At 23.8% G+C, this 17,710-nt stretch overlaps 1 protein-coding gene across 1 annotated transcript in view; it reads right to left on the bottom strand.

Moving 5' to 3' along the window:
• LOC113554092 (heparan sulfate 2-O-sulfotransferase pipe) overlaps positions 1 to 17,710 on the bottom strand; it is a 29,121-nt gene that overhangs the window by 8,781 nt on the left and 2,630 nt on the right. Inside the window, exons 3-4 of the mRNA XM_026957786.1 lie at positions 8,556 to 8,608; positions 4,834 to 5,025 (exon numbers count right to left, since the gene is read on the bottom strand). Coding sequence (XP_026813587.1) covers positions 4,834 to 5,025; positions 8,556 to 8,608 — 245 coding nt within the window. The remainder of the gene's footprint in view (positions 1 to 4,833; positions 5,026 to 8,555; positions 8,609 to 17,710) is intronic.

The following is a 17,710-nucleotide window of genomic DNA, read 5'->3' as shown; positions in this document are numbered from 1 at the left end:
GTAAACGGTTTTGTAATTATTCGTTTAAAATTTAATAATAGCAGGTAATTTTTATTATTGGCAATCATTATACTTAACGTTTTCAACTTTCTTCTCTAAATAAACTTTATAGTGTTTCTCGATGTGTAGGTACATCTGTTTTATTTTAGGGAATTATTAGTGTACAAAAACATTATAATATTCCTAAAATATTAAATATAATTTGTATATTGTATCTATACAGATTATTGTAGGTATACTTGTGATCATTCAAAACTATAACTTTTATTGAATTTTAAAAGATTTAAGTAAAATAATTAATTACCGATCAGTATTGAAAAATAATAAATTTTAAAGTACATATCTGTATTTTTAGTTAATGTAAACGTACAATAAAGTTAAACGTATAACCCATCCAGTTCATATTGGCACTTGACAACCGTTATAATGAAAAAACAGTAGTCCGAAAAGTATAGGTATTATTTTGAAAAAATGTAGTTTTTAGACCACTATTTTTTTTAAAAATCTTAATGATTGTCGAGCGCCAAAATGAATTTGATCGTTTATGCATAAAATAACAATCAAATGGTTGAAGTACGATTGGAATGCAACATTATAAATCCGTGAAAACAATAAATTAATTAAAAACCTGCACAAATTATTCGATGATGCGTTTCACTTTGAGGGTTGTCATATACTGAATCGGAGATAAATGACAAAAACAATGGACAATGGACCTATTTTATAGCAATTATATTACAGGTACTTTAAAAAAAATAAAACAAAGTAGACTATTCTTAGTTATGTATTAAGTGGATGACTCTCGTTTATTCGCGATTGTATAGAGTAGTACCACGATATATCGATAATAATTATATATATCTGCAGGTGCATGCAAGAAGTTAAAAACATTAACTACGCTGTATAGGTAATTGTAATATTAGTATAATTTATAATTGATTAATTATCTGATTGCGCTGGAGGCTATTATACAAATAATGAATTTAATAATTACTTATTATTATTTACTGAATGTACCTATAAATTAAAAATAAATTATTTAAATTCACTTATTAAAGACATGTTTCGACATATTTAACGTACACTGGGATTTTTTCTACACGCTTATTTGACCAATTATAAAAACTTTAAATCAAACATGCATTATCTTTAATTGACTCAAATTCGAAAAATAAATCAAACTTATTAGGTTCAAAGTAATAATTAAATAATTTGAAACATAAATTTAATATTTCTCTAAAAATATATAATCTTATACAACACTTGTAACTTTTATAATTATTATTTATAAGCAGTTAGCATTTTGTATAACTAATTTTTTTAATAAAAGCATTAAACATTATTTTTAAAAACCTAAAAACAAATTTAAGCCACATTTAATATATATACTTATATATAGAGTTAGGTTAGTTAGTTAAAAATGACGAATTACAAAATTTATATATTATATTATATGAAAAAACAAGAACATTTTTTTAATTTTATGGTACAAAACTAAATGTTGACCTTTTAAATATTAATTATACGCATAGATTTTAAACATATTATTTAAAAAAAGCTTGTTATACAGGCAAGCCTCGTGATATTAGACTTTTATAAAACAAAATAAAATGGCTACAAAATCCAAACTACAATTTAAGTTAAAACAAATACGATATCAATCAGTTGGCAATATAGTTTAAAATTATTTCATTTAATATAATAATATTACTTAGTAGTTATAAATTTCTCGATTACTTTAAGATATAATTATTAATTATTTATAATTTAGATACAACTAAATTATATAAGAATATTTGGTTATGTAAATTAAGCTGGCTACCAGTCAACAGAACACGATTTAGATCTTTAGAAATTAGAATAATAACCTATAAGTACGTAGTTAGATATATATGCTAGCTGTAGTATACTATTGCTTAGCATTAATAATTAAATTTAATAAAACACTAGTTTTGGATAATACGAGTACAAACAATTATGTAACAAAAATACTAGGGATTAGTAAGAAATCATTACACGAACGCCACCATTTTTTTACACATATAATTAAATATCATATTGATAATATCACGGGTATACTATATTATTGTTAAGTACTCGAAGCGAAATTACATAAAAATAATCAAATTTTGTCCTAAAACTGTAGTTAATAGGTAGTAGTTACTAAAATAAGTGGCTATACTGCATAGTCAGCATAATGTATAAAGGTCGTATAATATATTATAAATATATATGCTGCTTATAATATATTATGATTAGAGATGTGTTATATAAACAAGACGCATACACAGCACTAATTTTTTATTTTATACATCATAATATTATATATTTATATACGAGACATACATTCACATTCTGCGCAACTAAAACAATAATAACGGATGGTTCCTGGTCAGTTAGTTGGGTTCCAGCACTTCTAGCTTCTAGATTAACATTCCAATAAAAGAATTTAAAAATAAGAAAAATACATATATTATGTTTAATAACCTATTTTAAAATGATCCTTTATTTTCTACAGAATTAAAAATATTACAAATTTTACAATAAATACTTAAATATTTTTCATCAAATTTGGGGTATTGTATGAGCCAACAGTATATCACAGACCATGTTTTCAGTCATCATCTTTAAATTGTATAGAAGGGTCAATTTACCTTGCTATTAACCTAGAATCAACAATTTTGATTACGCGGAACGTGAATTAGTTGTGTCACGACTATGATAGGCAGAATGTAAAAATGACAAATCTCCAGTGTACCACATCCTTTAAATAATAACCAACTAACATTTTTTAACATTGAAATCAATTATTTTTTTATAAAATTATTTAAAACGCAATTCAATGTAATTTTCGTAATAATATTTCTTTGATGTGTACAGTTGTTGTTCAATTGTACAATAAAATATTTTTTATTTTACTACAATAACAATTTATAAGTTCTAAAATTGTAAGATCTTTCTATTATTTTAATAAAAAATAGAACCGTTAACTAAAATGGCAAGTATCTAAAATCTTAGATACTTATATACATGTTCAATATACCACTCTAAAAATTCAAATCTTGATCCCATAACATTTATACATATATATTAAACAGTGTAGGTACATACACCTACTTAATTGAATTACATGCTCAGTTTAATTTTACCAACCTATTGTACAATTAAATACCAAAATTAGAATTGTCCTCTCTAGTTTCTAAATATTTGAAATTTTATTTTTTTAAGTAGATATTATGCGTGTGTAACCAATGTCCAATGTGGACTGTAGTAAACTAGTAAGTAGGTACATTTACCAAATCAAATGAAATACTTTACACGTGTAGAGATCATACACTTTAATTAAATCTAATTTCTAAAATACTCATTTATATTTTCTACAGCAGTGTAGGTACCTAGTAGATAATATATAATTAAAGTTTATTTAATGAGAATCTTGTATTTTATGTTGGGAAATTATATATGGTTACTTCTCAGTTTTTAATTCTTATATGGGTTTAAAACACAATTGTTTGAAATAGTATATGTGTTTTTTATAATTTTACAGTGTAGGTATTCTAAATATCAATTCTTTAATGCATATTTTAATTATTAATTAAAATTGGCATATACAAGAGGATGCATATATTTCCAGATTAAATATTCAAATTTATATTTAACCACGTTATTACTTATTAATTATAATATAGTGAATGACGTTAAAATTGTTGGTTACAAGTTAAAATACCTACAGTAACTATAATTTTATTAATTATATCTGTAAATTTAAGTTTGAACAACTTTGCAATGGTACATGCTGAAACATGAAGTGTGCAATAATTTAAAGGCCTAAAACTTTTGACTTAAATAGCACTTAATATTTTTAACTTTTGCAAACAAATATCAAGAAAAATTAAGTTTAAATTATTGTCATTTAATTTGATTATACCAATCATGATAATATAATAATTTGTTTTCTTACTTTTTACATTTTTTTATAAAAGTATAAAGATGTATTAGCTATCAAATACGGTATTAATGTATTAAACTCGTATTATATTTAGAAGATGTTAGTTTTTTGCTATAAATATTAATTTGAAAAAATTATATAACCCTTTATCACTTTTGGACGTAGGCCAGCATTCAGAAAAATATTTTAATGGTTTATATTAATTTTACGATAATTTTCATTTTAAATTATTCACAGACGAATGAAAACCTCTAATAATTATTCATTATTAAAGTAAAAATGCTTTTAAACTATATTTGTGATTTTTATCAATCTATTTAATAATTATTTTTGTTTTTATTTCCGTTGACGTGATCGTGTACGATGTACGTAATTTGTAATTACAAAATAAAAAATATGAATATAAATGTTTTTTTTTTTTATTAATAATAAATATAACTTTATAACTTATAACTAATAACATTAATTTGTTTACACATATGTACATAGGCGTACAGTGATTTTATAATACTAATATAATAAAGGTATATCTGCTCCATTTATCATTTTTATTACACGTATCGAAATAAATGTAATTGTATGATATATAATAGTAGTATTTACATGTTGTAAATGAAACAATGAATAATGCAAATAGTAAATAGAATTCCTTTATATGAATACAAAAGTATCGTGTATATATCATTTTTTTTTTTTTAGAGGATGCAGTAATTAAAACAAAATTAGTCACGATTTTTCGTAGTCAACGTTGTGCCCCAGTTAAAGCATAATATTACAAAAGGGAATTTCATAATTTTCATGTCATTTTTATAAACACAAACGTTTATTATATTATTGTGAATAATATGCTATATGAATGTGGGATACATGAGAACTATATTCACCTGTTCGGTTTCAGCCAAACGGATGGTTTCGACCCTTTGTACATGATCTTGGTAAAATACAAACTGATTCCTCAGAGACAGCAACCTCAATATTTCCATGAATGTCTGACTGCCCACTTTAGGCACTCGATTGAAAAATATCAACTCTTTTTTTGCATGACCCGTGTTATTCAAAGAATATGCTTCCAATTTCTGAAAAAGTAGACATTGTTAATTTGTATTTCATTTGAGTATATGATTAATAAAAAAAAAATACTATCCATATTATAAAATATGTATTAACTAATAACTACACGTCACACTCTATAATATGGTCGTATGAATAGCATATTGCACGTATTTAATATAAATGAAAATCAGAAAGTATATTATAATGTATACGTAAAATCAGGTGCGTAGCCAGGATGTTTTAGGTGTTAATGTGTTGTAACATCGGAACTAGGTAAATTGGGTCCGCGATCATTTGTGTTCATTTTGAAAGTGATAAGTTGAGTCCTGGGTATAAAAAGGTAATAGGTAAGTTGGGTCCCAGCTATAAACCATTAGTGCAACTAAGCCTAAAATATTAAAAACTTAAAACTTTAATATTTCTTATTTAATATTTATAAAATTTACTTTTGAATTGTTCTGTTACGATAAATCTCTACGTTATACTGCATAGAATGTATCTGTTCGGGTTGGGAGCACATTATGTATAGTAATACACCGCTCGGACACCAATTAATTCTACGCATCGATAGATAAACAAACATTAGGTACATTATTTATTTAGAACATGATATTATAAAAACCACATATATTTTAATTTATACCATTTATAAAATATTTATACCATATTACTATAATTATAAAATTTGACTTACTATATTTAACGTACTAACATTTTTTCCGGGACCCAATTTATCGAAATAAGGCCATTTGGTACCCAATTTACCAATCTCGAAAACATTCTTCCTTTTTGGCAATATAAATATATAACCCAAAAATATATTATATGTTGAAAATAATTCAGAGTTTTACAAAATATGTAATTAACAGCTGCTATTAGAAATGTTATCGATAAACGACATTGTGACTTTATTATCTGAAGATTTGTTAAGAAAGAATCGCCACATTTGACTGATATAAATATTATTATAATTTTGTATCTTTATTATTAATATCTAATATTCTACAGTTTGTTTAAAGAAATATTCAAAAGTTAAACATATTTCATAATTTATTAATGTGATCATATGACTTTATAGGTATGGTGGATCTGTGAACAGCCCCTATCCAAGTTGTATTTCAATATTAAATTAAAACATCCCCATTTGAAAAATACTACGCCTACGTATAATGTATTTATCTAATACAAAAATTATTTGTAAATATTATTTAAATTTTTATCTAGTTTTGAAAGATAAAGCTACTACGCAAACTTATAATATATAATTTACATGCTTATAATATACATATTTAATTAATATTACGTTGTCTTAGTAAAATTATAATAGAAATTTAGTTTAATGAATAGGTTAACTGAGATACCTTATAACAAAACGCAAAAAAAAAAATGAACGAAAGTACTGAGTGTTCAGTAATTTTACTGAAATCAATTCATCATTTTCACGGTGTATTTTTTACAGCAGTCAATAATTTAATGTGTTTTAGACAGAGACGAGTTCGGTTCATTTATTGCTATAAGTCTTGTTTTCGTTCATTTCCGTAAAAATATTGTTTTTTTTTCTAGCAACAAAGTAAGATTTCTTAAGATTTTCTCTTTAGGTACTAGACTATTGATTAATTTAAATTTCACAAAAACATTTTTTTAACTACATGATTAAATAAAAAATAGGAACCAATATAATATAAAAATTATAAATTATTATTAATTTATATTAGTTACTTATAAGTATTGGTGATTTAACGTCTTAAAAATAAAAGTATTTAACAATATTTGCTATACTTATACTTAATTTGTAAAAAAATTGACTATAAAAAATAATGGCATAATATGTAACTATTTAATTGGCTTAAGAAGTTTAAAAGGGAACCATATCGTATACACTGACAATATAGGTACCTACCAAATATTTTTTATATATTAGCTTATGAATTATTCGTATATGATATAATATATATACTATAAAGTATTAAATGTTTTGATGAGTAGTTAGGAAGAACATAACATTTTATGTTAATTGTTAGGTGTATATTTATAATGTATTAGAGTACATTTGAATGACTCTAATTGGAATATTAATAATGAGCTTTTTCTAGTTAATTTACTGCAACGGCAACTATAAGTGAATGGATTTAGACATATTGTTACACGTATGGAAAACAAACATACGAACTAAGCACACCTATAGTAATAATTCTTAATAGGTAATTGTTTAGAAAGCTTGATGTCGAAGGTTTGACAGATACACATAATATTTGATCCTCATACGCCCAAACAGAATGACTGATTACGTATTTTTACTTTATTAAGCTAATTTAAAATCTCATAACTGTACGATGTATATAATAGGTGAAGGTAAGTACTAAGTATATTGACTTGATTACGTATTCGCTTTGTAAGGCGAGACAAAGTCAATTTTTTTTCAGGGTTAATATTTAAGTCTTTCGTTATGATTTAACTGATAAGTGGAGTTGTTATTTTTTTGTTTATGTGAACATTCATTACGATTGAAGGAAATCTTTTGGGCGGATTTATTTTTATTTATTTCCCACGCGGTAATTTGGCTAAATGTGATTAATTTTTTCAGAAATTTTACCGGGGGTCATTGTTTGATGCGAAAATTACCATCTTGTCAATCTGTTATTTAAGTGTTGTGCGTGTCATACGTAAAGCGTATGACTGCTGTATGCGAGCAACTTCCTTGGAATATCAAATACCTTGGACATATCAAGTTTTTATTATTAAAGAATAATTTAAAAAAATAAGTTTGAAGCAAAATGTATGTTTAAAAAATTACTGACTTGCCATACAACTGGTACTATCACAAATCCAGAAAATAATCTAATAAGAAAGATGCCTGAACAAAATGATAATCTTGTCCGAAAGCGGACTGTTTTATTGTATTACTGATAAGATAATTAAAAAGGATACACTGGATACAGATACATATTAAAATTTACAAATAAAAGTATTAAACAGTTGTAAACACATTAGTTATGTTTCATTAATTATTGCGCTTGTATAATTTTAAACAATATTATAGTTTAACAGAAATAGGAGTAAACACATAAAACTCTTTGGTCTTAGTTAAAATGTAAAAGTAAATCAATTCGTATGTACCACTTGTATCAGTGCTGATTCATTGTGACGTTTAGAAAGTTTGAAGTTGTAAGAACTAATACCACCAAATTTACTTTTATGCACGATGGTTTAGTGTAAAAATTAGTGTGCTAGACTAATAACTATCATACATACAAGATACATTTATTTTATGTATGATTAAATATTTTATACATCTTTTTAACAACGATTAGGTTTTAAGGTATACGTCATATTTATTTGTAAATTATGTCTATATTTTTGACTAAGTACATTTTACAAGAAAATTATTCCGGGTTTTTAATTTAAAAATTTTCGATTTTAATTGTATTGCACTATTTTTAAATTAATTTGGATATTTAATTAACAATACCTAATTATTTTTATTAAACTTTTACACAATATATTTTGTATAATATAGTAATTATCTTTAAACTTTATTGAAACACGTTTTTACCTGGTCATGTTGGATGAAATTATCAATATCGTTTTCCATTGCAGTAGAATCACCTAAAAAAAAAAAAATAATAATAAATACTAGTTTAATGCCATTATTTTTTTGAGGAACATATTCCAACTTCTAATGCATATATACTATTATATTCCTGTTTTACGAATATGTATGTATATTGTTACCTACAAATTACGAATACACAACAAATAAGTCCAAACATTTGAACATCCCGTTATATACGTGAATTTGATTTTAATTCTTACGAAACCGTGAAATTCATACAATTGAGATTGATGTACGAATGTTACATTGCTATTATAATAATATAATTCATTTTTGCCATAACAATTGCATATTATTTTTTACTATTTTTCTCATTTAATATACAACTAGGTATACACATGTACCATAATTTTGTGCTACATTAAAATTATTAAGGTCTATATAGAATTACGTGTTTTTCACACTACTTGTTAAAATCGCCGGCCTAAATGTTTCAAATTGACAATTACCGTGATACCTGTAATTAAATTGTCGACGCAACCAAGCATGATGTATTTGACAACCACTAGGCACTGTCTATAAATAGGATCTCACCATCCCTAATACAAAATATATTAAATAGTATGCCTAATCCTAAGGCTATAGAAGATGTATTTTTTGAAATTGTCAAACGTATGTTCATTACATTTTTTAAGTTTATATAGTTACCGAAATATACAACAATAAGTATATTATTTAAGTAGGTATATGAATTAAAAATACAAACTACAATAGCTTTAAGGTTATAATATGATTATTGATTTAAAAGTCACTCATTAGTAACACTTGAATTGACATTAAATTAAAATAAGACACCTTCGGATTTTTTAGTCTCTAACAGGGATTTTTATGGAACAGTGTAAAACTTAAAAAATATTTTTTTCAAGACCAGTACCTACTTCAAAATTCAAGCTAATTATATAATGACAACTTTACGGTATTTATTGGGTATTTTGATCTAAATGGATTCAGGTTATACCGTGAAATATCTTTGAATGGACTATACCTATAAAATCAAATTCCGATTTGAGTTAATAATATATAATACCGCTATAGTAGCAAAAATAATGACAAGTCTGCTTCAAAATCTGTCTATTTTTCTTCCATTTTTGAATCAATACAACTGTTCTTTTTAGATTTTTAAGCATAATTATGTACAGTAGATAGTAGGTACATAAGTAACTGTTTTAAAAAAGTTAACATCAAGTACGTAAATAGTAATGGTAATTTAGTAGTATCTATTCTATAGGTATAATTTTTTATTATCTAATTTTTTCTTTCGAAGATAGACATTTTTATAGGAAAGTTCTTAAATATTATTACTACTTAAATTCATAATATGCTTATAAAAATCAAACGAAATGTATTTTTAGTCATTGGCGTATGACGGATTTTAACTGTAAAACAAGTAAAGTGATAGTTATCAATACTTAAATATTAAATACAATAAAATATCTATATATCTTATAAATTATAATATTATAATTTATCAATACTGAACTGTGTCTATATCATAATCTATATAATAAACATATATATGTACAACAGTACATGTTACTCAACACTTGATTAAAAGTACTACCTAGTAATCTCTCTAGTAGATTCATTATGTAGAATTATGTCATAATTACTGGTTTCTAATGTTCCTATACCATTTAATGCACAATATAGGTATTCACGATCATATTACATTATTTATAAAATATATTAGATTTACGATATATTAAAGAAGATTGATTTAATTAATTGATTTAATATTATTAAAGTTTGAAACAATATACCTACTATATGAGACAATGATACATTTTAAGGAGGTACAAGCCAAAAATATCAATAATTAAAAAATAAGTACAGGTACATTATAGTTTATAAAACCGATATTTTATTGACAACACTTCAGAAAAAATTATTATAAAGTATAAATTAAATCTTTGAAAAAAGATTAAGTTATCTACAAACCTATTATTAATTTTAAAGGCCAGTTGTTCCATGTTTTCAAACACAATATGACCAACAGTTTAAGTTTTTGTTCTCATTACTTAAATTAGTTATATGTTCTTACTGTTGAAATTACGTATCTTTTACGGCTAATTTAATTTCCCGTATGATATTTGTAAATAAACATAAAATAGCTAGGTATAATTGTATTCATCGAGGACAAATATAATTTGTCATGAACATTCTTAAAATTTAAAATATTAGAAACTAACTTATTATATATTTTTCTACCAAAAACAAAATATGATGTACGCTTATATTATATACGAGTAGGTAGGGACATATGAAAATACAATGAAGTTAAATATTATGGTATAATGCATAAATGTAATCATTAATGCCGAGAGAATGGAATTATTAAATAATTTAACTTCTGATTTTATTAGAAAAATCAAAAGTTATAATCTAATTATTTTTAACAAAATAAACATATACATTTTTTAATTTAAATAGATGTACGCTAAATATTAAAGATGTACATTGCACATTGAATACATTTTTCTACTTATATATAAGTACACAAGTTACAATAACTTGGATATAAAGATCTATATAATTGAATTTTTATATAGAGTGTGTCAAACTATCAAAAAGAACGCCGAATTTCAACTGTTATAAATCATATTTATTTATGTTTATTTATTTTTTTTTTATTAAAAAACCACATCATTCTTTTCAGAAGAGGTTGAGGTTTAAACATGAAAAATAATATCAGGCATATACCTCCCCTCTACTAGCCCTACACGCAATCACTTGGTCTATGAAATTCTTTATTACCTGACAACATATTGATATTTTATATCTTTAAGATCCAACAAATTACATGGTTTGTTCTGGTAAAATTGTAACTATTAGTGTATCCCCATTTCCAATAGGAAAAAATCACACTGTGTCAACTTGTAAGTACGAACTAAATTTGGTTTTTGGACGTGTTCTCTACGAACGGGGCAATATATGATCGGATGATGTAGAATTTCATTGACCGAGTGATTGCGTATTTGACTAGTAGTGGGGATAAGCCTGATATTATTTTTTATGTTTAAACCTCAACCTCCTCTGAAGAAAATGATAAATTTTTTTAGTTATTTTTACATAAATAAATTTGATTTATAGCAGTTTTAAATCCGGCGTTCTTTTTGAGATACCCTTTACTTTTATAATTTATTGAATAATTATTATTTTATTTTTAAGTATAAATACCAAAGTAAAACTCAGAAAATTCCAATACGATTCATATAATATTACATAATTACACGAAACATCTAAATATATATATATAGCATATTACAGTGTATATAATCATTAGATAATAAACTACAATACCTATGTAACTTGAAAGAAAATCTATCAAATGTACACAATACATGTTTAGATTTCACACTATAACAATAAAAAATAAACAAAAATAAATATTATATAGACATTTCAATCATGAACGTTTGTAAATTGTAATGACTCATTCATTTTTATAATTTTTACTATACAAAGTAGAATAATAAGGCTACATTATTACTATAAACGGAGAGTTGTTACTTTTTTAGTTAATAGATAGAAAATACTTAAAAGCAGATTAAAACTATACATTCCTCCTAGGTATACACTCATTTTTATTTAAATCATTAAATTTTTTCGTATAAAAAATTAAATAAAACAATAATATTGAACGCAGTCATAAGTAAGGTATAATTTAGTTATTTAAATAAATTATTTGTGAATTAGTTGATTTAAAATTGTTAATTGATTAAAAACAATGTTAATATAGTAATTATTTTATAGAAATAAATAATAATAAATCAAATATAAGCTATTTTTACAATCTGTCCAATCTGAAGATTGTAAACCAGTGCAATGAAAGTCAGTGAAATCGTAAAATTTTATACTTTTATCATAGACCATAGTTTAATATTATTATTATTGCTTTTTATATTTTAATATAAAAATAGTGCCGTTGACAAAACAGGTATTAAATACAACATTCAAGAAATTAGATACATCGGTATTTTTCGAAAAGGAAATTATTGTTTATATAGTATCACTGATAAATTATATATTGTATTTAATCAATGATACTATTTATAATATCGAAAAATAAAATACAACACAACTACCTATGACTATGTAATATTAAAATACCCAAAACAAGTATTTTGGTACATATATGTGTATAATTTAGAATTTTCGTTGTACATTATTTAAATAATTTAATTCAATTTAAAAATTAAAAATTATCGAATATTTAATTAGCCATTTATATTGTGCATCATTGTAGTTTACACTACTGTATTTACTATAATGCTAAATACTAGCTAATAAATATAATAGATACTTAAAAATGATAGTTATATACATTTATAATTTATATATCTCTAATTTAAAAATATTAACCATTTGCATGAATACTTAATAAAAATATTATGTTGCAATTTAATTTTTATCTCGACTACAAAACAAATACTCTTTTTAATAATGTTCTTGTATAATATAAATATAACACACTACTACTACTGCTTAACGTATTGTTCAAACGTGAAGGTATGACAGCATAATAGGTTGTGGGTATAATCTTAACGTCAAATTCGAGTAGACCACTTGGCTACGTAAGCAACTCAATGGTTCAGTTCAGATAGAGAGAGGAAACGATGTACATATTATAAACATTTGAGTATAATATACAATATACGTGTACAATCCAGGCTATTATTTCGAAACGGTCATTACAATGAGTTTAGAAAAAGTGAATGTAAATGCTTTTATTTGATTTAATCTTGAAAATGCAACTATAAAAACAAATGTAAAATGTTATTGGGACAAAATAATATAAAAAATGAGTAGGTCATAATTTAATTTATAAATGTTAACTAATTATTTAATTTCCTACATGTTTAATTTTATGGTTTTAATCGTCATTAGAATTAATTCCTGCTATATTTGTATTTAATATTTTTATATTAGTAGCATATATTTGTATTATGTAAATTATTAAATTAGTTGTGTACAATAATATATTAATACATATTTATAATAATCAATTTTAGAAAATAAAAAATAAACAATATTTATAATTATTTTCAAAAACAATATAACCGTCGCTAAATATTTTTTGGATTATATTGTTTGTTTTAAAAAATCGAATACTTCTGATGCCTAAGAATTTGTTTTCTATTTTAAGTATAATATAATAATTATATTATAATTACACGTCGCTTTGATTTAAACAAATATTATATAATCGACTTTGATAATATAATAAAAAATAGGTAGGTACATGATATTATTATTACTTATTACTTATTAGTGAATCCATATATAATTACAAAACATATTTTCTCAGATCAGCAGCCTATTATTGAGAATAGTCAAAAGCAGAACATATGTATCTTATATACGATACAATCGATACATCTTTGAACAAGTTTCGTAAATATCTAAGTCATTAGTATACAATAATACGAATATTGAATTTTACCTTAAGGCATTATCGTGTCAAAGGTAAAGGTCAATGGCAATGTTCGTCCACTTTCTCTTAACAATTTTCGTAAATATGTTCGATTTTTTATAAGGTTTGCGTGAACATTTTACAAATGAAAGGATAGTTCATTTTTCATCCGTAATCCGTATTATATTAACATAATAGTGAATGACTTAAAATAAATATACTTTCACTGCAGAATCCAAAAATTAAATTTAAGTTATGAATCAAACATGTACAATATATACCATATATTACACTATAGTTATAGTATATATGATACATTACATTGTAGACTATCTTTTATTTGTATTATAAATTATAATAATATGTTTACTCGATGTGTAATCATATTATTTATTAAAAATTAACAAAAGATTAGACTCTTCTAAGATATCCAAGTTGAAGTTATTAAATAAGTTATTTTTATTTTAATAAGAAAAATAATGTACCTAACAGTAGAAAAATAATTAATTTTTTTCTTAACATTATAAATTTTAAGTATTATTTAAACAAAATACACGCAAATATTCAAGAAGATCCATTAAAAATGATTGTGTTTAATCATTTGATTAGGTAATTAAAATTATAATTTAAAGGTTTCAAATAAGATTTTGGTCAAATCAATTATTATTACATACAATATAATAGCAACTTATGATATATTCTATAATATTGAACTCTGCATTATAAAAATATATTTATACAATGCGTCAATACATATAAGATACGTTTTAAAATACATAGGTACTTCATATAATAATAGATGAAATTTCTATTTATAATTAAAATATTTGAAATTTTAAAACTTTATTTTTAAATAAAATAAAATCGTATTTTAAACAGTTTGATATTTATGTTCTAAAATAGTATTTATGATTTATAATGTTATTGTTTTAGTATTACTATTATCATTATGACTTTATTATCATATTAAATCTTAAATCAATAAATTATTATTACCTCATCCTAAAAACTGCACTATATCTGTCTATATTATAAAACAAAAGTAGTTTTAACAATTTGATATTTTTGTATAAAAATTGTACCTAATAATATTAATATATAGATAGCCATATACTATTTAGGTACAATATGGATATAGTTACCAATATGCAATAGAGTAGTTAGAGTTAGAAATTATATCGGATAAATTCCTAGTAATATTGGGTTTGTGTGTTATCTTTACTAAAAAAATATTAAAGAAACCAATGTATCGTTTAAATTTGTAATTTTAACATCGTAAAAATTCCAATTTTATATTGATAAATCATAAAACTTAAAACAATGATTAAATGTTATGGCTAATTCAGTCATTAGATCTATAGTGACATACAAATTAGGTAGTTAGATACTTCAAGATGTAGAACAAGATTCTTTTAAAGTATGAAACTTGAGTACCTATAAGTACTTGTAGAGTGAAATTCGTCCACTGCACACATGATACAATCGTAAATCGTACAACGGAACGATTAGCCTACATTGATTTTTAACGAAAATTTTGGTATTTGCCTACAAGTTAAATTTCAATACAGAATAGGTATACGTAACTTGTGAAACTAATAAACAATTTTTTCAAAAAAAAGTATTTTGTAGAATTAATTATTATTTTTTTAATTATACTAATATATTCTCGCACCCGTAGTAAGATTACAAAAGAGAAAGTCTAGTTGGTCTTTATTTAATCTTATTTTTGAATAGGCGGCGGGAGCAAAAATAAAGTTTTTAATAATGAAATGTCGTGTCGTCTTAATGTAGGGCACGGGGCATATAGTGTTAGTTCCATAAAGATGTACATACACATTTATTTGTAACATTATTTCTTTTAAAAACAACGATCGCGACTAATGATGGTCAGTCGTCCAGTGGGAACAGAACAAAAACAGTCTTCTTTTGTCAAGCAAGTCTATCGTACGTGAACGTATTACTTAATGCCTTTCTTTATGACTGTATACTAACACTGTACATAAACCGTGAGTCACTGTAGTCACCTCAAAAGTAAAAACGAGAACAAAAGCTTGTTATGCACAATAAGCAATCTATTACAATATGTTTAATTTAAAATTTATGAAAATACAATACTTAGAAAAATCAAAAATTTAATAAACAATTTTCAACTATAATTTTTAAATGAAATAAACATTGAACATGACCAATATGTTTAAATGTAACACTTATTTTTTATAGTATACACGTTTTAGTTCAACCAAGTTAAATCAAATAATATCATAAGTGTAAGCTTATAATAAAAAAAACTACCATCACGAATTAAAAATTAAATTAATTTACCTTTAAATTTTAGACTTGTACGTAATTATTATTTATGATCCATATGAGATAATAATATAGACTCTAAAATCTAAATAATAATACAAATATTTTAATCGAAGAATTCGAATACATAACAATTGATTAAATATATTTTTATGAAAATTAATTGTTATTGTTATCCATTACAATTACATAATATAATAATATAAATATATTAATTAATATTTATATACATTATGTTTATTGAAAATTTAAACGTAGAAAACTATTTAAAATGTAAAATCAAAAGAGGATTGCAGTCTGTGTGAGATAACATTGTCAATTTTGAAATTATTATTTAACAATATTTTTAAATCTGCAATATTTCTAGTACGTAGATTTTATTCACAAACTATTAATGGCGCAGCGGAAATTTTAATTTGTGAGACACGTCGGTATATTAATAATAATGCAAAATAATATACTAAATCTATGAACTATAATTATCACTTATCAGGTACAATTAATCCAGGGCTATTGAAAAAATTAAACCGGCCAGCATTGACATTTTCCAACTACTCACCCACCAAATTTTTGTCTGGGACACATCTTAAAAAATCACGGTCGTACCGCAACTGCAAACTATTTTCCCAAATTTAATAAAATACTTACAATCTACTCGACAAGGTTCAAATACATAAATTAGTGCTATTTTAAATTTACCTACATGAAATAACACGAATTTATTGTACTTAAAATTTAAAGTTTAAATCCTCAATTTTGTTTAATCAAAATAATTTTGAATATTTTATAAAAAAAATTTAGTTAAATATTATGTACAATTTTACTTATATCAAAATATTTTAGTTAAAAATTATAGCGGATTATATAAACATATAATTTATATAAGGTGCCAAAACTATTAAAAAAGAAGTATAAAAGTTTAAAAAAATAAACGTTTCTATAACTTTATAATAAATTTAAAATAATTTCTTAGTTGTAATCGTAGCTTATGAATCACTGCAATTTGTATGTGCATTCGCTAATGTGTTTTAAAATTATTATTTATTTTAAAAATAATTTGTTAAGCTAGCATTATTGAAAATAAAGTAGCGCTTAGTCATTCTTCATTCATTAAAAAGGTTGTTTAATTTATCAGTCACCAGATCAAATTTGTTATTTTATTGATATTGTGCAATCAATACTTTGATTAAAAATAAATATAGAATTTTATTTTGATATTTATTATTGTGTTTAGGTAACCATTAAGAGGATGTCAGCGCTCTATTTGTATTCTCTCTATGACTCGCGTGCAACATAGCAAATTTTACGTTCACAATAATGATTATAACCATATTAATTTCTTAAAATAGATTGAAATAACCTCTTAAAAAAATTT

Source organism: Rhopalosiphum maidis, chromosome 4 (genome assembly GCF_003676215.2).
Source record: "Rhopalosiphum maidis isolate BTI-1 chromosome 4, ASM367621v3, whole genome shotgun sequence".
Lineage (NCBI taxonomy): Eukaryota > Metazoa > Arthropoda > Insecta > Hemiptera > Aphididae > Rhopalosiphum > Rhopalosiphum maidis.
Note: the sequence above shows the minus strand (reverse complement) of the source record. Positions and strands in the feature narration are given on the sequence as shown.